The sequence below is a fragment of the Bombus vancouverensis genome, chromosome 17 (assembly GCF_051014615.1).
Source record: "Bombus vancouverensis nearcticus chromosome 17, iyBomVanc1_principal, whole genome shotgun sequence".
NCBI classification, from domain to species: Eukaryota; Metazoa; Arthropoda; class Insecta; order Hymenoptera; family Apidae; genus Bombus; species Bombus vancouverensis.
The window spans coordinates 3,184,599-3,206,165 of record NC_134927.1 but is presented as its reverse complement, the minus strand read 5'-3'; the positions used below and the strand labels follow the sequence as shown (position 1 = coordinate 3,206,165).

At 37.4% G+C, this 21,567-nt stretch overlaps 3 protein-coding genes and 2 pseudogenes across 3 annotated transcripts; 4 read left to right on the top strand and 1 right to left on the bottom strand.

Moving 5' to 3' along the window:
• Window positions 1-815: 815 nt before the first annotated feature.
• Window positions 816-3,109, bottom strand: LOC117165163 (retinol dehydrogenase 11-like). Its single transcript, XM_033348625.2, has 3 exons — window positions 3,101-3,109; window positions 1,366-1,474; window positions 816-1,189 (listed from the first exon to the last, which is right to left on the bottom strand). Exons 1-3 carry the CDS (start codon window positions 3,107-3,109, stop codon window positions 831-833), a joined length of 477 nt encoding a protein of 158 aa, XP_033204516.2. The 3' UTR covers window positions 816-830.
• LOC117165156 (regulator of microtubule dynamics protein 1-like) lies at window positions 1,986-9,706 on the top strand. The gene is made up of 4 exons (XM_076625965.1): window positions 1,986-3,270; window positions 3,497-3,695; window positions 3,755-4,003; window positions 9,359-9,706. The coding sequence occupies exons 1-4, from the start codon at window positions 3,182-3,184 to the stop codon at window positions 9,704-9,706; spliced, it is 885 nt and encodes a 294-aa protein (XP_076482080.1). The 5' UTR covers window positions 1,986-3,181.
• Window positions 5,968-7,100, top strand: LOC117165115 (regulator of microtubule dynamics protein 1-like; annotated as a pseudogene).
• Window positions 9,707-16,487: 6,781 nt separating the features above from the next.
• Window positions 16,488-18,153, top strand: LOC117165114 (regulator of microtubule dynamics protein 1-like). Its single transcript, XM_033348569.2, has 4 exons — window positions 16,488-16,520; window positions 17,200-17,352; window positions 17,412-17,660; window positions 17,806-18,153. Exons 1-4 carry the CDS (start codon window positions 16,488-16,490, stop codon window positions 18,151-18,153), a joined length of 783 nt encoding a protein of 260 aa, XP_033204460.2.
• A 1,425-nt stretch (window positions 18,154-19,578) lies between these two features.
• Window positions 19,579-20,759, top strand: LOC117165157 (regulator of microtubule dynamics protein 1-like; annotated as a pseudogene).
• Window positions 20,760-21,567: the final 808 nt, after the last annotated feature.

Here is a 21,567-nt window from a genome sequence, read left to right as displayed (position 1 = left end):
CCGGCGTCCTTTCGTCTCCGACATATTGAAACATTGAACGATACATCTACCATCGCCTTATTATTTCTTATGCATTAATTACACAGTCGTCGTATTAAGTATATAGTAAGTACAGCAGAGAAATATTTGATCGATATAGTTGTCGGTCGCTTGAGCTATTCCGATGATTATATTGTAAATATCGTTGGCTTTGAATATATTTTATCATCAAGGGACAGCTTCTTATTGTTGGTATTTGGCGGAGGGTTACGATGACGAGTGGTAAACTCCTTCTAGGTAGGTTCAGGGAGAGGACAAGAGGTAGCTATATAATTCAAAAGCATTAATAGTTCCCGTTTTCCTTCTGCTTGAAAGAATGATTTATTGTCATTAGCCGATTTTGCGAAAATTTGTTGAAAAATTTGCGGCTAATTTTCCCTTCAAAGTGTTCCAAAAAAGTGAAAAATTGAAATTTCGAAAAACCCTCCCAGCGTTACCTGGGGAAAACTGTTACCTAACGAATGAATTTTGAGTTTTTGATTTCAGATGATCCAGCACCAAGTTATGAGCAATTCTACTTTTTTCCGAGACACGTCCGAATAATTACTGCCATTGCCGTATTTTTTAATATTTCTCCGTGAAAATTTTATACAATATTCTTCGAATGTCATACTTTAATGTACTATTGGTTTTAATAAAGAGTATCTACAGCCAATCTACCTAAAAAGTTTTGATAAATTCCCATATATCGCGTTATTTCTGTTCGTACTATACCAGGATGGACGGCATTCACTGTAACACCGGTTCCTATATGACATAAAAAATAATGCTTTATCGATTGTATTATTTATTCAAAAATAAATTTTATTTTCTGTTAAAATGACAAAACCTTTCAATTTATTTGCCAATTCCTTTGTAAATAGAATATTAGCTAATTTGCTCTGTGCATATGCTTCGCCAGGCTCATAGGTTTTCTCATTATTCAAATCGTCGAATTTAATTTTGCCACGCTTGTGTGCACTACTTGAAACATTTACAATCCTTGATGGTGCAGAATCTTTTAAAGTGTCTAACAATAAATTTGTTAGTAAAAAGTGTCCTATATGATTCACACCAAATTGCAATTCAATTCCTTCTTGGGTATACATCTTAGGACATCTCATTACTCCTGCATTATTTATAAGAATGTGAAGCTTTCTTTTCTTGTGTTCTACAATGGAAACAGATAATACAAATTATGCTATAGACCTATTGATTTAGATATAATAAGTTCACGAAGAATTTCTTCCCAATTTAGTATTCAAAAATAGATGAACACTTTATACATATAACAAAGCTATGTTATTTCATTTCATTTCATACTCTAACATAGGATATGGTATATACCTTTCTTAAATTGCTCTGCAAAATCCCTAATACTTTTTTGAGATGCTAGATCACATGGTCTACAATAAACATATTTATTGCTACTTTCTACTACTATGTCACGGCGTGTCTAAAAAAATGATGATTAATTTTATAAGGTTTTGAAACAGCCGCAAACGTTTTTCTAAATAAATAAAACTGCACCAATAATTAACGGCAATTTTTTAGAAATAGTCAATAGCATTAATTATCAATAATTTAGTAAAACATTGTACGATTTGTTTTTTCCTTCAAGTAATATACAATGTAAACGGCATAACTGAATTTGTAACAATTCAATCATGAAACAAATATACAATAGATTTTGATAATATTGATTAAAATGCAATAGTCCATTTCTATATATTATAATTTTTCTTAGTTTATTGTCATTGTTAATTTATATTATTTTAATCATAATTACACATAATTCATCATAATTAATTCGGATTCTGTTTCGAATACATGTCAAGTCATGGATATTGGATGATTCAAAATAAAGAGCGAAATTTAATACTCAGAAACGTGTAATGTATTTATCGCAAATACAAAATTCTATACTTTATATTTGTCGGAGATGAAAGAACACCGGAATCTGTAATTGAACAATTGTAGTTATTCAATCCGATTGTAATTGTTCGAGAGTTGTGATAATGAGCTTGGGCTCGAGGCGACAGTCAGTCGCCGAACGTAGCCGCGGTCACGGGATGAACGCTTTGCCTAGCAAAGGTATGGAGTAATTCTATAGCTCTCCTTAAAGGAAATATTCGTGGCGACACGCGACAGTAAACATTCCAACGGTTTCTGTCCCGTGGCTCGCCACACGCAGACCCTATTCTTCGAGTAAGATGATTGCCAGATGTCGATGCGTCTCCGCAGTACATGTTCGGCTAGCCCGAGGGCCCGTTATAAATCTTAAGGTTTAGTTAACTAAAGTCCTTCGAACAGACAGACAGTCTTTGTCCCAACTACGGGAAGATAGGGGAGACATATTTTTCAACGAGCGGCGTCTCCCACTAGCAACTTTCCCTCGAAGGCGGCTGGCATCTTTTTCTAACCACCGATATGGAGATTGACCAATTAGCAGCAACGTCAATTTCCCTTACTTCCTGAACGAAGGCTTTTCTCGACGAATCCGATGATCTCGTATCCTTAGACACACCCCATTATAGTTTTCCTCTGTGGCATCATCGGGACGGGAAAGGCATTCTCGTTCGCGATCTCACTGATGAAAGGAGTAACCCTTTACGACCAGTGAATATCACGCATCCGACTTAGATTTTGTGAGTACGTTCATCTATCATCCCGTCGACCGCGGATTCGTTATTGAACCTAGGATCATTGTCATTAGTTTCTCGAGTGCCTAACTACCACGGTTACTTGTCCGGCTCTATAATAATCGTATTTGCACTAGTCAATGTCTTCTCTATTGCATAACGACAACGTGTAACCCAAACGAAGATTCGTTTCACGCCCCTAACCCTAATTCTAATGTCCTCTCCGACATATTTTATATAATTGATCGTATTTGATCGTATCAGACAGTAACAGAAAATAGATGAAGACACACACACACGCGCGCACACAACATCTTTACGATAAATCGAATTGAAAATATCGAGTTTTCAGTATCGAATCTGTCAATGCTGTTAATGTTTGTGTACTTTATTCGATTCTCATCTGACGTGGAATTTTCTAATTTTGCTGTCAGAATTACATCTGTCATAATTAATCAAATCTGAACACGTTGTATATTGTACAAATTTTTTATTTTTTTCTGTAAATACTATAATTTACTATGTCGTTACGGAGAGCGTTATTCGTTATCAGAGATATAAAAGTATTACAAAGAACGCTTATTCATAGAAGATTTCAATCCACACATTTCAAAGGTTTGGAATTATATCTAAGCACGATTTTATTTTTTATTACTTTTCTATTATTGCATAAGATTTTTAAACTTCGTTGCAACCAGAGAAATTTTCTAATTTTAGTCGATATTAGCTTTAACTTGATAATCTGACCGCTTGCAAATTGTAAGTGTAATGTTAATATTAATGATCTATAAATTTTAATATATTATACAAAATTATTCAATTAGTTTTCATTATTAGAGCAGCAATCAGTACATGTTAACAACAAAATTATGTACCATATCGTCGTTCACTGCTATGGGTATTTGGGGTCTTACAAAAAAGAGAGGTGACAACGAAGCAATCATAACTACAAAAGAAGTTCTAATAGCAAAAGCCGATGCATTATACGAGCAAGAACAATACCAGGAAATACATGACCTTCTAATAAATTATAAAGTAATGACATTATGTATATCACTTATAAATGTAGATAATAAAATTGAATATTTTTATAGGATAGCGGTGATATTGAAATTATATGGCGTTTGTGTAGAGCAATGTATAAATTGTCTAAAATTGTGAGTGAAGTGGATGGAAAGAAATTAATTTTCGAAGCTTATGATTTAATACTTGAAGCACTTGAGATAAAAGAGGATAATTGGGCTGCACACAAATGGGCATCGATTCTTCTTAATTCTAAGACTCTTTATGAAGGAGTAAAAGCACAAATAAAAGAGTCATATAATATTAAGAAACATATGCTGGTATATTTCATGATAATATATTAATATATATATATATATATATATATATATATATATATATATATATACTTATAAATATTTCATTCCCTGACACAATGTCAAGCAATTGTATCGAATATGTTTAATGTCGCAGAGAGCAATGGAACTAAATCCAAAAGAACCAACACTTACGTACATGCTTGGTACTTGGTGCTATCAAGTTGCTGATTTAACATGGTATCAAAGAAAAATTGCATCTGTAATATTTGGAGAACCGCCATCTTCATCATTCGAGGAAGCTCTAAAATATTTTGAAACTGCAGAGGAAATTGATCCCAATTTCTATAGTCAAAATTTATTAATGTTGGGAAAAACCTACTTAAAATTAAATCAAAAAGAGCTAGCTACGAAATATTTAAAAATGGCCCTTGATTATCCTGCAAAGAACGAAGATGATCGAGATGCTAAACAGGAAGCGCAGAAGTTGTTAAAGAAATTTTAACAAACTGGACAGAAGTTATAATCTATTATATGATAAATTGGAATTGAAGGGATAGAAGGGATAAAGAAAAATTTAGAATCTATCTTTTAAGTAGAAGTATAAAATTTATTTACTATAATGTACAATACAACTTATGTGTGATGAGCCTGTTATACACAACATCTATTTACAGTTCCCAAGTAAAGTAAGTAGTAGTTCCCATATAAAGTAGTTCCCAAGTCTAATTAGTTTAGCGATCAGGAGAGTATTCTACTTCTTCTTCTTCTTCTTCTTTTTCTTGTTCATCTTCATTCGTATTCCTGCGACGCCCCAGAATTGCTTCTGCTTGCAACCTGGTGAGCAACAGGAGACATGGACGCGCTGCTGGGCTGCCTGATCTTCGTCCCGTCCTTCCCGTCAGATGGTATAAAAGGTAGCGATGCAGGCCAAATAGCGAGATGAATTCACCACATGGGCAAATAAAGCTCACCATAACGTAATTCGGTGGTAAACTGTCTCGAGATTGTGTTCTGATGTGCAAGCTATTGTAACCAAGCGGGCACTCTCCCATCGTTTTGTTATAAGGCACGATCTGGAAAAATAAAATTAAGATAGGTAAATAAAAAATAAATAAATAATAAATAAAGAAATAGAATAAATAATTTCAAACAAATTGTTTGAAAAATCAGTGGAAGAAACGATTTGAAGGAAATAAAATACTTACTGCTCCAAGTGTGGTGAAGATGTATAAGGACGCTTTCAATCGCGAAGCGCTTCCAAACACGAAGAACTTTCGAAATCGAAGTACTTCCAAATGCGAAGAAGAATCTGGAAAAATAAAATTAAGATAGATAAATAAAAAATAAATAAATAATAAATAAAGAAATAAAATAAATAATTTCAAACAAATTGTTTGAAAAATCAGTGGAAGAAACGATTTGAAGGAAATAAAATACTTACTGCTCCAAGTGTGGTGAAGATGTATAAGGACGCTTTCAATCGCGAAGCGCTTCCAAACGTGAAGAACTTTCGAACTCGAAGTACTTCCAAATGCGAAGAAGAATCTGGAAAAATAAAATTAAGATAGATAAATAAAAAATAAATAAATAATAAATAAAGAAATAAAATAAATAATTTCAAACAAATTGTTTGAAAAATCAGTGGAAGAAACGATTTGAAGGAAATAAAATACTTACTGCTCCAAGTGTGGTGAAGATGTATAAGGACTCTTTCAATCGCGAAGCGCTCCCAAACACGGAGAACTTTCGAACGTCGAGAATTTTCAAACGTCAAGAACTTCGAAGCGTCAAGAACTTTCAAACGTTCTGTTCGATAGTCGAATTGGGAATGTGATCTCCAAGCTAGTTGTCGAGCTTATATAGACGCCACTTCCCTTCATGTTTGCCCCCACTGCGTGGGTTAAGACTTTTAAGGGGGCCCCCTAATAAACAGGCAGGTAAAGCCTAAGCAGTTGTTCATTTGTTTGGTGTCTGAAACACGGTTTAAAGGACAGACGGATTGTGCTTCAGGTATGCGAAACCTTCTTAATTACGGAAAGTCCGAGAATGCTTCTGAGAATATACAATGACAACAGAGTTGGAGGAAAGTGCGATTCTAATTTATTATTACCCCTTTAATGAGTGTCATAACACCGGTCCGCACCTTTGTTAGACCAATCAGTACATGTTAACAACAAAATTATGTACCATATCGTCGTTCACTGCTATGGGTATTTGGGGTCTTACAAAAAAGAGAGGTGACAACGAAGCAATCATAACTACAAAAGAAGTTCTAATAGCAAAAGCGGATGCATTATACGAGCAAGAACAATACCAGGAAATACATGACCTTCTAATAAATTAATAAGTAATGACATTATGTATATCACTTATAAATGTAGATAATAAAATTGAATATTTTTATAGGATAGCGGTGATATTGAAATTATATGGCGTTTGTGTAGAGCAATGTATAAATTGTCTAAAATTGTGAGTGAAGTGGATGGAAAGAAATTAATTTTCGAAGCTTATGATTTAATACTTGAAGCACTTGAGATAAAAGAGGATAATTGGGCTGCACACAAATGGGCATCGATTCTTCTTAATTCTAAGACTCTTTATGAAGGAGTAAAAGCACAAATAAAAGAGTCATATAATATTAAGAAACATATGCTGGTATATTTCATGATAATATATTTATATATATATATATATATATATATATACTTATAAATATTTCATTCCCTGACACAATGTCAAGCAATTGTATCGAATATGTTTAATGTCGCAGAGAGCAATGGAACTAAATCCAAAAGAACCAACACTTACGTACATGCTTGGTACTTGGTGCTATCAAGTTGCTGATTTAACATGGTATCAAAGAAAAATTGCATCTGTAATATTTGGAGAACCGCCATCTTCATCATTCGAGGAAGCTCTAAAATATTTTGAAACTGCAGAGGAAATTGATCCCAATTTCTATAGTCAAAATTTATTAATGTTGGGAAAAACCTACTTAAAATTAAATCAAAAAGAGCTAGCTACGAAATATTTAAAAATGGCCCTTGATTATCCTGCAAAGAACGAAGATGATCGAGATGCTAAACAGGAAGCGCAGAAGTTGTTAAAGAAATTTTAACAAACTGGACAGAAGTTATAATCTATTATATGATAAATTGGAATTGAAGGGATAGAAGGGATAAAGAAAAATTTAGAATCTATCTTTTAAGTAGAAGTATAAAATTTATTTACTATAATGTACAATACAACTTATGTGTGATGAGCCTGTTATACACAACATCTATTTACAGTTCCCAAGTAAAGTAAGTAGTAGTTCCCATATAAAGTAGTTCCCAAGTCTAATTAGTTTAGCGATCAGGAGAGTATTCTTCTTCTTCTTCTTCTTCTTCTTTTTCTTGTTCATCTTCATTCGTATTCCTGCGACGCCGCAGAATTGCTTCTGCTTGCAACCTGGTGAGCAACTGGAGATATGGACGCATTGCTGGGTTGCCTGATCTTCGTCCCGTACTTCCCGTCAGATGGTATAAAAGGTAGCGATGCAGGCCAAATTCCGAGATGAATTCACCACATGGGCAAATAAAGCTCACCATAACGTAATTCGGTGGTAAACTGTCTCGAGATTGTGTTCTGATGTGCAAGCTATTGTAACCAAGAGGGCACTCTCCCATCGTTTTGCTATAAGGCACGATCTGGAAAAATAAAATTAAGATAGGTAAATAAAAGATAAATAAATAATAAATAAAGAAATGAAATAAATAATTTCAAACAAATTGTTTGAAAAATCAGTGGAAGAAACGATTTGAAGGAAATAAAATACTTACTGCTCCAAGTGTGGTGAAGATGTATAAGGACGCTTTCAATCGCGAAGCGCTTCCAAACGTGAAGAACTTTCGAAATCGAAGTACTTCCAAATGCGAAGAAGAATCTGGAAAAATAAAATTAAGATAGATAAATAAAAAATAAATAAATAATAAATAAAGAAATAAAATAAATAACTTCAAACAAATTGTTTGAAAAATCAGTGGAAGAAACGATTTGAAGGAAATAAAATACTTACTGCTCCAAGTGTGGTGAAGATGTATAAGGACGCTTTCAATCGCGAAGCGCTTCCAAACGTGAAGAACTTTCGAACTCGAAGTACTTCCAAATGCGAAGAAGAATCTGGAAAAATAAAATTAAGATAGATAAATAAAAAATAAATAAATAATAAATAAAGAAATAAAATAAATAATTTCAAACAAATTGTTTGAAAAATCGGTGGAAGAAACGATTTGAAGGAAATAAAATACTTACTGCTCCAAGTGTGGTGAAGATGTATAAGGACTCTTTCAATCGCGAAGCGCTTCCAAACACGAAGAACTTTCGAACGTCGAGAATTTTCAAACGTCAAGAACTTCGAAGCGTCAAGAACTTTCAAACGTTCTGTTCGATAGTCGAATTGGGAATGTGATCTCCAAGCTAGTTGTCGAGCTTATATAGACGCCACTTCCCTTCATGTTTGCCCCCACTGCGTGGGTTAAGACTTTTAAGGGGGCCCCCTAATAAACAGGCAGGTAAAGCCTAAGCAGTTGTTCATTTGTTTGGTGTATGAAACACGGTTTAAAGGACAGACGGATTGTGCTTCAGGTATGCGAAACCTTCTTAATTACGGAAAGTCCGAGAATGCTTCTGAGAATATACAATGACAACAGAGTTGGAGGAAAGTGCGATTCTAATTTATTATTACCCCTTTAATGAGTGTCATAACACCGGTCCGCACCTTTGTTAGACCAATCAGTACATGTTAACAACAAAATTATGTACCATATCGTCGTTCACTGCTATGGGTATTTGGGGTCTTACAAAAAAGAGAGGTGACAACGAAGCAATCATAACTACAAAAGAAGTTCTAATAGCAAAAGCCGATGCATTATACGAGCAAGAACAATACCAGGAAATACATGACCTTCTAATAAATTAATAAGTAATGACATTATGTATATCACTTATAAATGTAGATAATAAAATTGAATATTTTTATAGGATAGCGGTGATATTGAAATTATATGGCGTTTGTGTAGAGCAATGTATAAATTGTCTAAAATTGTGAGTGAAGTGGATGGAAAGAAATTAATTTTCGAAGCTTATGATTTAATACTTGAAGCACTTGAGATAAAAGAGGATAATTGGGCTGCACACAAATGGGCATCGATTCTTCTTAATTCTAAGACTCTTTATGAAGGAGTAAAAGCACAAATAAAAGAGTCATATAATATTAAGAAACATATGCAGGTATATTTCATGATAATATATTAATATATATATATATATACTTATAAATATTTCATTCCCTGACACAATGTCAAGAAATTGTATCGAATATGTTTAATGTCGCAGAGAGCAATGGAACTAAATCCAAAAGAACCAACACTTATGTACATGCTTGGTACTTGGTGCTATCAAGTTGCTGATTTAACATGGTATCAAAGAAAAATTGCATCTGTAATATTTGGAGAACCGCCATCTTCATCATTCGAGGAAGCTCTAAAATATTTTGAAACTGCAGAGGAAATTGATCCCAATTTCTATAGTCAAAATTTATTAATGTTGGGAAAAACCTACTTAAAATTAAATCAAAAAGAGCTAGCTACGAAATATTTAAAAATGGCCCTTGATTATCCTGCAAAGAACGAAGATGATCGAGATGCTAAACAGGAAGCGCAGAAGTTGTTAAAGAAATTTTAACAAACTGGACAGAAGTTATAATCTATTATATGATAAATTGGAATTGAAGGGATAGAAGGGATAAAGAAAAATTTAGAATCTATCTTTTAAGTAGAAGTATAAAATTTATTTACTATAATGTACAATACAACTTATGTGTGATGAGCCTGTTATACACAACATCTATTTACAGTTCCCAAGTAAAGTAAGTAGTAGTTCCCATATAAAGTAGTTCCCAAGTCTAATTAGTTTAGCGATCAGGAGAGTATTCTTCTTCTTCTTCTTCTTCTTCTTCTTTTTCTTGTTCATCTTCATTCGTATTCCTGCGACGCCGCAGAATTGCTTCTGCTTGCAACCTGGTGAGCAACTGGAGATATGGACGCATTGCTGGGTTGCCTGATCTTCGTCCCGTACTTCCCGTCAGATGGTATAAAAGGTAGCGATGCAGGCCAAATTCCGAGATGAATTCACCACATGGACAAATAAAGCTCACCATAACGTAATTCGGTGGTAAACTGTCTCGAGATTGTGTTCTGATGTGCAAGCTATTGTAACCAAGCGGGCACTCTCCCATCGTTTTGCTATAAGGCACGATCTGGAAAAATAAAATTAAGATAGGTAAATAAAAGATAAATAAATAATAAATAAAGAAATAAAATAAATAATTTCAAACAAATTGTTTGAAAAATCAGTGGAAGAAACGATTTGAAGGAAATAAAATACTTACTGCTCCAAGTGTGGTGAAGATGTATAAGGACGCTTTCAATCGCGAAGCGCTTCCAAACGTGAAGAACTTTCGAAATCGAAGTACTTCCAAATGCGAAGAAGAATCTGGAAAAATAAAATTAAGATAGATAAATAAAAAATAAATAAATAATAAATAAAGAAATAAAATAAATAATTTCAAACAAATTGTTTGAAAAATCAGTGGAAGAAACGATTTGAAGGAAATAAAATACTTACTGCTCCAAGTGTGGTGAAGATGTATAAGGACGCTTTCAATCGCGAAGCGCTTCCAAACGTGAAGAACTTTCGAACTCGAAGTACTTCCAAATGCGAAGAAGAATCTGGAAAAATAAAATTAAGATAGATAAATAAAAAATAAATAAATAATAAATAAAGAAATAAAATAAATAATTTCAAACAAATTGTTTGAAAAATCAGTGGAAGAAACGATTTGAAGGAAATAAAATACTTACTGCTCCAAGTGTGGTGAAGATGTATAAGGACTCTTTCAATCGCGAAGCGCTTCCAAACACGAAGAACTTTCGAACGTCGAGAATTTTCAAACGTCAAGAACTTCGAAGCGTCAAGAACTTTCAAACGTTCTGTTCGATAGTCGAATTGGGAATGTGATCTCCAAGCTAGTTGTCGAGCTTACATAGACGCCACTTCCCTTCATGTTTGCCCCCACTGCGTGGGTTAAGACTTTTAAGGGGGCCCCCTAATTAACAGGCAGGTAAAGCCTAAACAGTTGTTCATTTGTTTGGTGTATGAAACACGGTTTAAAGGACAGACGGATTGTGCTCCAGGTTTGCGAAACCTTCTTAATTACGGAAAGTCCGAGAATGCTTCTGAGAATATACAATGACAACAGAGTTGGAGGAAAGTGCGATTCTAATTTATTATTACCCCTTTAATGAGGGTCATAACACCGGTCCGCACCTTTGTTAGACGGAGCACCCGTCCCGTTGACCGTGGCTACGTTGGGCGGCAGGCTGTCGCCCCGAGCCAAAGCTCACCGTCACTAATCCCGAACAGTTACCATCGGCTTGGATAACTGCGATTGTTTCATTACGGCTATAGTAGACTCTAGATTACAATGTTAGGAGGTTAGGAGGGGCCCCGGCGTCCTTTCGTCTCCGACATATTGAAACATTGAACGATACATCTACCATCGCCTTATTATTTCTTATGCATTAATTACACAGTCGTCGTATTAAGTATATAGTAAGTACAGCAGAGAAATATTTGATCGATATAGTAGTCGGTCGCTTGAGCTATCCCGATGATTATATTGTAAATATCGTTGGCTTTGAATATATTTTATCATCAAGGGACAGCTTCTTATTGTCGGTATTTGGCGGAGGGTTACGATGACGAGTGGTAAACTCCTTCTAGGTAGGTTCAGGGAGAGGACAAGAGGTAGCTATATAATTCAAAAGCATTAATAGTTCCCGTTTTCCTTCTGCTTGAAAGAATGATTTATTGTCATTAGCCGATTTTGCGAAAATTTGTTGAAAAATTTGCGGCTAATTTTACCTTCAAAGTGTTCCAAAAAAGTGAAAAATTGAAATTTCGAAAAACCCTCCCAGCGTTACCTGGGGAAAACTGTTACCTAACGAATGAACTTTGAGTTTTTGATTTCAGATGATTCAGCACCAAGTTATGAGCAATTCTACTTTTTTCCGAGACACGTCCGAATAATTACTGCCATTGCCGTATTTTTTAATATTTCTCCGTGAAAATTTTATACAATATTCTTCGAATGTCATACTTTAATGTACTATTGGTTTTAATAAAGAGTATCTACAGCCAATCTACCTAAAAAGTTTTGATAAATTCCCATATATCGCGTTATTTCTGTTCGTACTATACCAGGATGGACGGCATTCACTGTAACACCAGTTCCTATATGACATAAAAAATAATGCTTTATCGATTGTATTATTTATTCAAAAATAAATTTTATTTTCTGTTAAAATGACAAAACCTTTCAATTTATTTGCCAATTCCTTTGTAAATAGAATGTTAGCTAATTTGCTCTGTGCATATGCTTCGCCAGGCTCATAGGTTTTCTCATTATTCAAATCGTCGAATGTAATTTTGCCACGCTTGTGTGCACTACTTGAAACATTTACAATCCTTGATGGTGCAGAATCTTTTAAAGTGTCTAATAGGCTCCTAACGCCTATCCGAGACCCGCCTGAAACCAATCAGGAAATCGAACTCTCCTGCCCGCGCGTGTGGTGTGATGAACTCTTGAGTACCCTTCGCTTTGTTCGTTTCGGGCACCAGGCGGTATCGTTCCATTGCGCTTTTCCGTGCTATGGTGTTCAATATTATCGTTAAATAGAAATGCGGGTTTCAATCGGTCTATGGACACTATTACGTTTTTATTATTTATTTTAATAGTGAAGGTCTTTTTTCCTCGCTCTATAACCTGATACGGCCCGTCGTAGGGTGGTTGTAAGGGGTCTCCGATGGCGTCGCGACGCAGAAATACATAAGGCGATGTTTCGAGGTCGCGGAACACGAAGGTTCTCCTTTCGCCGTGTCGCGTAATTGGATGAGGCCTGATTTTTCCTATTCGGTCTTTTAGGCGACTTGCGAATTCCGAATTGGCCTGTTGTTTAGTCGGTACAAAAAATTCTGCCGGCAATCGTATGCCGGTGCCATAAACCATTTCGGCTGCCGTCGCGTTTAGGTCCTCTTTAATAGCCGTTCGTATGCCTAATAGAACTATCGGCAAGATATCCACCCAGTTGCTCGTATCGTGGCATTTGATTGCTGCTTTTAGTTGTCGGTGCAGGCGCCCTACCATCCCGTTGGAGGCGGGGTGATAGGCTGTCGTGCGCAAATGTCTGATGCCGAGCAACCGGCATAGTTCGTTAAATAGGTTCGACTCGAACTGGCGTCCTTGATCGGTCGTTATTTTTAAAGGCACGCCGAAACGAGATATCCACGTGGAAAGGAGAGCCGAAGCGACGGTTGCCGCCTCCATGTCGGCGATGGGAATGGCTTCGGGCCAACGCGAAAAACGGTCGATACACGTTAGACAATATCGGTAGCCTTTTGAATATGGCATCGCGATAATGTCTATGTGTAAGTGTTCGAAACGGCCCGCTAATTCTCCGAATGTTCCGACGGGTGAGGATACGTGCCTGGTGACTTTACATTGTTGACACGGGATACATTGTCGTGTCCAATTTCGGGAGTCCTTGTTTATGGACGGCCAGACGAAACGCGTCGTCACCAGGTTTTGAGTGGCACGTATCCCTGGATGGGAAAGTCCATGGAGCGAATTAAATACGTCGCGCCGCAAGGATTTCGGTACGTACGGTCGTACAAAGTCACCCGATACGTCGCAATATATTTCTACGTCGTGATCGGGGAAACGTATTTTCTTTAACCGTAGCGCGGATGTACCGGAGTTGACGATGTTGCTTAGTTCTTTGTCGGCTTCTTGCGCGGCGGCGAGAGCTCGATGGTCCACAGACTTTCCTATCGCTTCGATGCGTGACAGAGCGTCGGCAACATTATTGTCTAACCCCTTGATATATCTTATGTCGGTAGTGAATTGTCCGATGCAATCTAGTTGCCGGAATTGTCGCGGCGAACACTTATCAGGATCTTGGTTGAACGCATATGTAAGGGGTTTATGATCGGTGTAAATTATAAAATTTCTCCCTTCAATGGCGTGTCGAAATCGCTTTACCGCAGTGTACATAGCGAGTAATTCGCGGTCGTACGCGCTGTACTTTCGCTGCGCGGAGTTCAACGGTTTGGTAAGGAAACCTAACGGCTGCCAAGAGTCGTTGACGCGTTGCTGGAGGACCGCTCCTATTGCATAGTCGGATGCGTCTACCGCGAGGCTAACAGGTGCGCCAGGTATCGAATGCGCTAACATCGTGGCGTTAGCGAGGGCGCGTTTCGACTCGCGGAAGCTGGCTTCGGATTGCTCTGTCCATTTGATGGGCGCGTTGCCCTTTTTTCCTCCTTTTAATAGGTCGTTTAGGGGTTGAAAAATTTTTGCGGCCCCCGGTATGAAACGTCGATAGAAATTAATCATACCGAGGTACCTGCGTAGTGCTTTAACGGTCCCGGGGAGCGGTACTTCTACAATAGCGTCAACGCGTTCGGCTAGCGGCTTTATCCCGTCGGCGTTTACGGTGTGTCCCGAGAATGTGATTTCGTTCATACCGAATTCGCACTTTACTGGGTTGATGACTACGCCATACTCGTTTAAGCGTTCAAACAAAATCCGAAGGTGTTCGCGATCTTGTTCTTCGGTTTCGGATGCGATTAAGAAATCGTCTATGTAAGCGAACACGAAGTCCAGACCACGGGTAATTTCGTCAACGAATCTTTGACACGTTTGCGCGGTGTTTCGAAGCCCAAACATCATGTTGGTTGCTTCGAAAAGTCCGAAAGGTGTCGTGATCGCGGTTTTCTTAACGTCTTCTGGCGCGATCGGGATTTGGTGGTAAGCGCGGACAAGGTCGATTTTTGAGTAGACACGCTTACCGTACAGATGTTGCGCGATATCTTCGATGTGTGGTGGGGAGTACCTGTCGGGTATGGTGCGAGCGTTCAACGCACGATAGTCGCCGCATGGTCGTAGACTTCCGTCCTTCTTTGGGACGACATGCAGGGGTGATGCCCATGGACTCTTCGATGGCCGCATCACTCCTTGCTCGATCATTGCTGCAAAATCCGCCTTGACTTGCTTGAGACGATCCGGTGCGAGACGTCGAGGTTTACTGTAGACGGGTGGCCCGGGTGTAGTTTCAATATGGTGTACCACACTGTGTCGGATTTTCTCTCGTCCGAAGGCCGGTGGGCGAGTTAGATCCGGAAACTCCGCCAAAAGTCGATGGTAGACCGATTCGCCGATTACGGTTTTGATGGATATTTCTTCCGTCGTGGCAGCATATCCCCTTGATGATAATTGGGTTGTCGTGTCGAGGAGTCGTTTGTTTCGCGGGTCCACGAGCAACCCATAATGGCTTAAAAAATCTACGCCTATGATAGGCGTTTGAACGTCAGCAATTACGAAGTTCCACTTGAAGGCTCGTCTTAGGGACAGGTTAAGGCCAATCGCAGTGGTACCATACGTTGCGATGCGCGTCCCGTTGGCCGCGAATAGTTCGTACGTGTTTTTCTTGACGTGCCTATGGATTTTACTGCGGGGGTATACGCTGATGTCGGCGCCGGTGTCTACGAGGAAAGAGATCTTCGTTCCTTTGTCCGTAACGAAGATGCGGCGGGATCTCAGGCCGTCGTCGTCTGCCGCGTCTACGGACGGCTGGTCTCGTTTCCCGACTTCCACGTGCATGGGAAACGACAGCTCCTCGCGCGTTCTCCGAACTTTGCATGATAGAAACACAGATCGTCTTGCCGTGGCCGATCTCGCGAGCGCGAACGTCGGTGGTATCGCGAACGCGAGCGTGATCGTGATCGTGGTCGACGATGATTAATGATGCTCAACGCGTTCATCTGTGCCTGCAACTGTGATATTCGCTCACTCAACACGTTGATTGCGGCGGCCATTGGTTCGTATACTCCAGCGTTTTGCGCTGGTGGGTCCATTACTGCCGTTACTCGGGCGGTGCGCTGAAAATCCTCCGTGAATTCTTCAGCGATCAGGTCCGCCTGCCGCAATAACCTTTCTGGGTCCGAATCGTCGACTGCCGCGAGGATACGCCTGATGCGGGCGGGTAATCGGTTCCTCCACAGCGTGAGGGTAAAATCATCGGGCGTGGAGGGGCTGGAGAGTTTTTTTAAATGTTGATAAAACTGGGATGGTTTTCTATCTCCCATCTCCTCGCTTTCCACCAACTTCTTTATCCGGGTCGCGTCCGTATCGGATAATTTGCGAATGAGCGCATGTTTTAATTTCTCGTAGCGTCCGATGTCTGGAAGGTTCGTCATCAGGTCTTCGACGTCCTGGAGCTGTTGATCGTTGAGGCATTTTACCAGCGTAACGTACTTAATGGTGTCTTCCGTAATTCGCGCTGCCTCGAATTGTCTCTCCAGAAGGGCAAACCATGCCGCCGTGTTCGTGGGCAGCAGTGGAGACATGCTGATCACCTGGCTGGCTATGGTTCCCTGTGTATTACTTTCCATCGTCGCGGTGCACTCAAAATCGGTGGTTAAAAACGATAGCACTATCACGGTCACCTCTTTCACAAAATGTCACGTTAAATCACGTCGGGGTCACCAGTTTGAGGTGGTATGGTGATAGGTGCGTAAGGAACTACTCTTGGTGTTTTTAACGAACAATAGTTTAATTAGAAATAATCAACAATCAGAGTTAACAATTAACAACTAACAATTACACTTAACAGACAACAGGTAACAACTAACAAATAACGATAGACACCGAGAGATCATTCGACGCGTTGCTATGCAAATAGTACCGAGGAGTTACACATTTAATAGCGCAAGACAGACTGACTCTGCTTTTGTTTCGGATCGCGCAGATTCTTCCCTTCGTAGCCCATCGATATCCCCCACTAGCGTGCATTCATTAGATGTGCCGCCAGTGCTGGCACGTGTATGCTCTTCCGAGAATTCGGCGGAAAGAGTGTGAAGATATCGATGGTACATTGGGCACGTCGGTGTTGCGCTTTGGCGGCGTCGCGCTTTGCATCCGGAGCCGTTGGAAAGTTCCGTGGCCCGTGCCGCCACAGATCTATAAATTTTAATATATTATACAAAATTATTCAATTAGTTTTCACTATTAGAGCAGCAATCAGTACATGTTAACAACAAAATTATGTACCATATAGTCGTTCACTGCTATGGGTATTTGGGGTCTTACAAAAAAGAGAGGTGACAACGAAGCAATCATAACTACAAAAGAAGTTCTAATAGCAAAAGCCGATGCATTATACGAGCAAGAACAATACCAGGAAATACATGACCTTCTAATAAATTATAAAGTAATGACATTATGTATATCACTTATAAATGTAGATAATAAAATTGAATATTTTTATAGGATAGCGGTGATATTGAAATTATATGGCGTTTGTGTAGAGCAATGTATAAATTGTCTAAAATTGTGAGTGAAGTGGATGGAAAGAAATTAATTTTCGAAGCTTATGATTTAATACTTGAAGCACTTGAGATAAAAGAGGATAATTGGGCTGCACACAAATGGGCATCGATTCTTCTTAATTCTAAGACTCTTTATGAAGGAGTAAAAGCACAAATAAAAGAGTCATATAATATTAAGAAACATATGCTGGTATATTTCATGATAATATATTAATATATATATATATATATATATATATATATATATATATATATATATATATATATATACTTATAAATATTTCATTCCCTGACACAATGTCAAGCAATTGTATCGAATATGTTTAATGTCGCAGAGAGCAATGGAACTAAATCCAAAAGAACCAACACTTACGTACATGCTTGGTACTTGGTGCTATCAAGTTGCTGATTTAACATGGTATCAAAGAAAAATTGCATCTGTAATATTTGGAGAACCGCCATCTTCATCATTCGAGGAAGCTCTAAAATATTTTGAAACTGCAGAGGAAATTGATCCCAATTTCTATAGTCAAAATTTATTAATGTTGGGAAAAACCTACTTAAAATTAAATCAAAAAGAGCTAGCTACGAAATATTTAAAAATGGCCCTTGATTATCCTGCAAAGAACGAAGATGATCGAGATGCTAAACAGGAAGCGCAGAAGTTGTTAAAGAAATTTTAACAAACTGGACAGAAGTTATAATCTATTATATGATAAATTGGAATTGAAGGGATAGAAGGGATAAAGAAAAATTTAGAATCTATCTTTTAAGTAGAAGTATAAAATTTATTTACTATAATGTACAATACAACTTATGTGTGATGAGCCTGTTATACACAACATCTATTTACAGTTCCTAAGTAAAGTAAGTAGTAGTTCCCATATAAAGTAGTTCCCAAGTCTAATTAGTTTAGCGATCAGGAGAGTATTCTTCTTCTTCTTCTTCTTCTTCTTTTTCTTGTTCATCTTCATTCGTATTCCTGCGACGCCGCAGAATTGCTTCTGCTTGCAACCTGGTGAGCAACTGGAGATATGGACGCATTGCTGGGTTGCCTGATCTTCGTCCCGTACTTCCCGTCAGATGGTATAAAAGGTAGCGATGCAGGCCAAATTCCGAGATGAATTCACCACATGGGCAAATAAAGCTCACCATAACGTAATTCGGTGGTAAACTGTCTCGAGATTGTGTTCTGATGTGCAAGCTATTGTAACCAAGCGGGCACTCTCCCATCGTTTTGCTATAAGGCACGATCTGGAAAAATAAAATTAAGATAGGTAAATAAAAGATAAATAAATAATAAATAAAGAAATAAAATAAATAATTTCAAACAAATTGTTTGAAAAATCAGTGGAAGAAACGATTTGAAGGAAATAAAATACTTAATGCTCCAAGTGTGGTGAAGATGTATAAGGACGCTTTCAATCGCGAAGCGCTTCCAAACGTGAAGAACTTTCGAAATCGAAGTACTTCCAAATGCGAAGAAGAATCTGGAAAAATAAAATTAAGATAGATAAATAAAAAATAAATAAATAATAAATAAAGAAATAAAATAAATAATTTCAAACAAATTGTTTGAAAAATCAGCGGAAGAGACGATTTGAAGGAAATAAAATACTTACTGCTCCAAGTGTGGTGAAGATGTATAAGGACGCTTTCAATCGCGAAGCGCTTCCAAACGTGAAGAACTTTCGAACTCGAAGTACTTCCAAATGCGAAGAAGAATCTGGAAAAATAAAATTAAGATAGATAAATAAAAAATAAATAAATAATAAATAAAGAAATAAAATAAATAATTTCAAACAAATTGTTTGAAAAATCGGTGGAAGAAACGATTTGAAGGAAATAAAATACTTACTGCTCCAAGTGTGGTGAAGATGTATAAGGACTCTTTCAATCGCGAAGCGCTTCCAAACACGAAGAACTTTCGAACGTCGAGAATTTTCAAACGTCAAGAACTTCGAAGCGTCAAGAACTTTCAAACGTTCTGTTCGATAGTCGAATTGGGAATGTGATCTCCAAGCTAGTTGTCGAGCTTATATAGACGCCACTTCCCTTCATGTTTGCCCCCACTGCGTGGGTTAAGACTTTTAAGGGGGCCCCCTAATAAACAGGCAGGTAAAGCCTAAGCAGTTGTTCATTTGTTTGGTGTATGAAACACGGTTTAAAGGACAGACGGATTGTGCTTCAGGTATGCGAAACCTTCTTAATTACGGAAAGTCCGAGAATGCTTCTGAGAATATACAATGACAACAGAGTTGGAGGAAAGTGCGATTCTAATTTATTATTACCCCTTTAATGAGTGTCATAACACCGGTCCGCACCTTTGTTAGACCAATCAGTACATGTTAACAACAAAATTATGTACCATATCGTCGTTCACTGCTATGGGTATTTGGGGTCTTACAAAAAAGAGAGGTGACAACGAAGCAATCATAACTACAAAAGAAGTTCTAATAGCAAAAGCGGATGCATTATACGAGCAAGAACAATACCAGGAAATACATGACCTTCTAATAAATTAATAAGTAATGACATTATGTATATCACTTATAAATGTAGATAATAAAATTGAATATTTTTATAGGATAGCGGTGATATTGAAATTATATGGCGTTTGTGTAGAGCAATGTATAAATTGTCTAAAATTGTGAGTGAAGTGGATGGAAAGAAATTAATTTTCGAAGCTTATGATTTAATACTTAAAGCACTTGAGATAAAAGAGGATAATTGGGCTGCACACAAATGGGCATCGATTCTTCTTAATTCTAAGACTCTTTATGAAGGAGTAAAAGCACAAATAAAAGAGTCATATAATATTAAGAAACATATGCAGGTATATTTCATGATAATATATTAATATATATATATATATACTTATAAATATTTCATTCCCTGACACAATGTCAAGAAATTGTATCGAATATGTTTAATGTCGCAGAGAGCAATGGAACTAAATCCAAAAGAACCAACACTTATGTACATGCTTGGTACTTGGTGCTATCAAGTTGCTGATTTAACATGGTATCAAAGAAAAATTGCATCTGTAATATTTGGAGAACCGCCATCTTCATCATTCGAGGAAGCTCTAAAATATTTTGAAACTGCAGAGGAAATTGATCCCAATTTCTATAGTCAAAATTTATTAATGTTGGGAAAAACCTACTTAAAATTAAATCAAAAAGAGCTAGCTACGAAATATTTAAAAATGGCCCTTGATTATCCTGCAAAGAACGAAGATGATCGAGATGCTAAACAGGAAGCGCAGAAGTTGTTAAAGAAATTTTAACAAACTGGACAGAAGTTATAATCTATTATATGATAAATTGGAATTGAAGGGATAGAAGGGATAAAGAAAAATTTAGAATCTATCTTTTAAGTAGAAGTATAAAATTTATTTACTATAATGTACAATACAACTTATGTGTGATGAGCCTGTTATACACAACATCTATTTACAGTTCCCAAGTAAAGTAAGTAGTAGTTCCCATATAAAGTAGTTCCCAAGTCTAATTAGTTTAGCGATCAGGAGAGTATTCTTCTTCTTCTTCTTCTTCTTCTTTTTCTTGTTCATCTTCATTCGTATTCCTGCGACGCCGCAGAATTGCTTCTGCTTGCAACCTGGTGAGCAACTGGAGATATGGACGCATTGCTGGGTTGCCTGATCTTCGTCCCGTACTTCCCGTCAGATGGTATAAAAGGTAGCGATGCAGGCCAAATTCCGAGATGAATTCACCACATGGGCAAATAAAGCTCACCATAACGTAATTCGGTGGTAAACTGTCTCGAGATTGTGTTCTGATGTGCAAGCTATTGTAACCAAGCGGGCACTCTCCCATCGTTTTGCTATAAGGCACGATCTGGAAAAATAAAATTAAGATAGGTAAATAAAAGATAAATAAATAATAAATAAAGAAATAAAATAAATAATTTCAAACAAATTGTTTGAAAAATCAGTGGAAGAAACGATTTGAAGGAAATAAAATACTTACTGCTCCAAGTGTGGTGAAGATGTATAAGGACGCTTTCAATCGCGAAGCGCTTCCAAACGTGAAGAACTTTCGAAATCGAAGTACTTCCAAATGCGAAGAAGAATC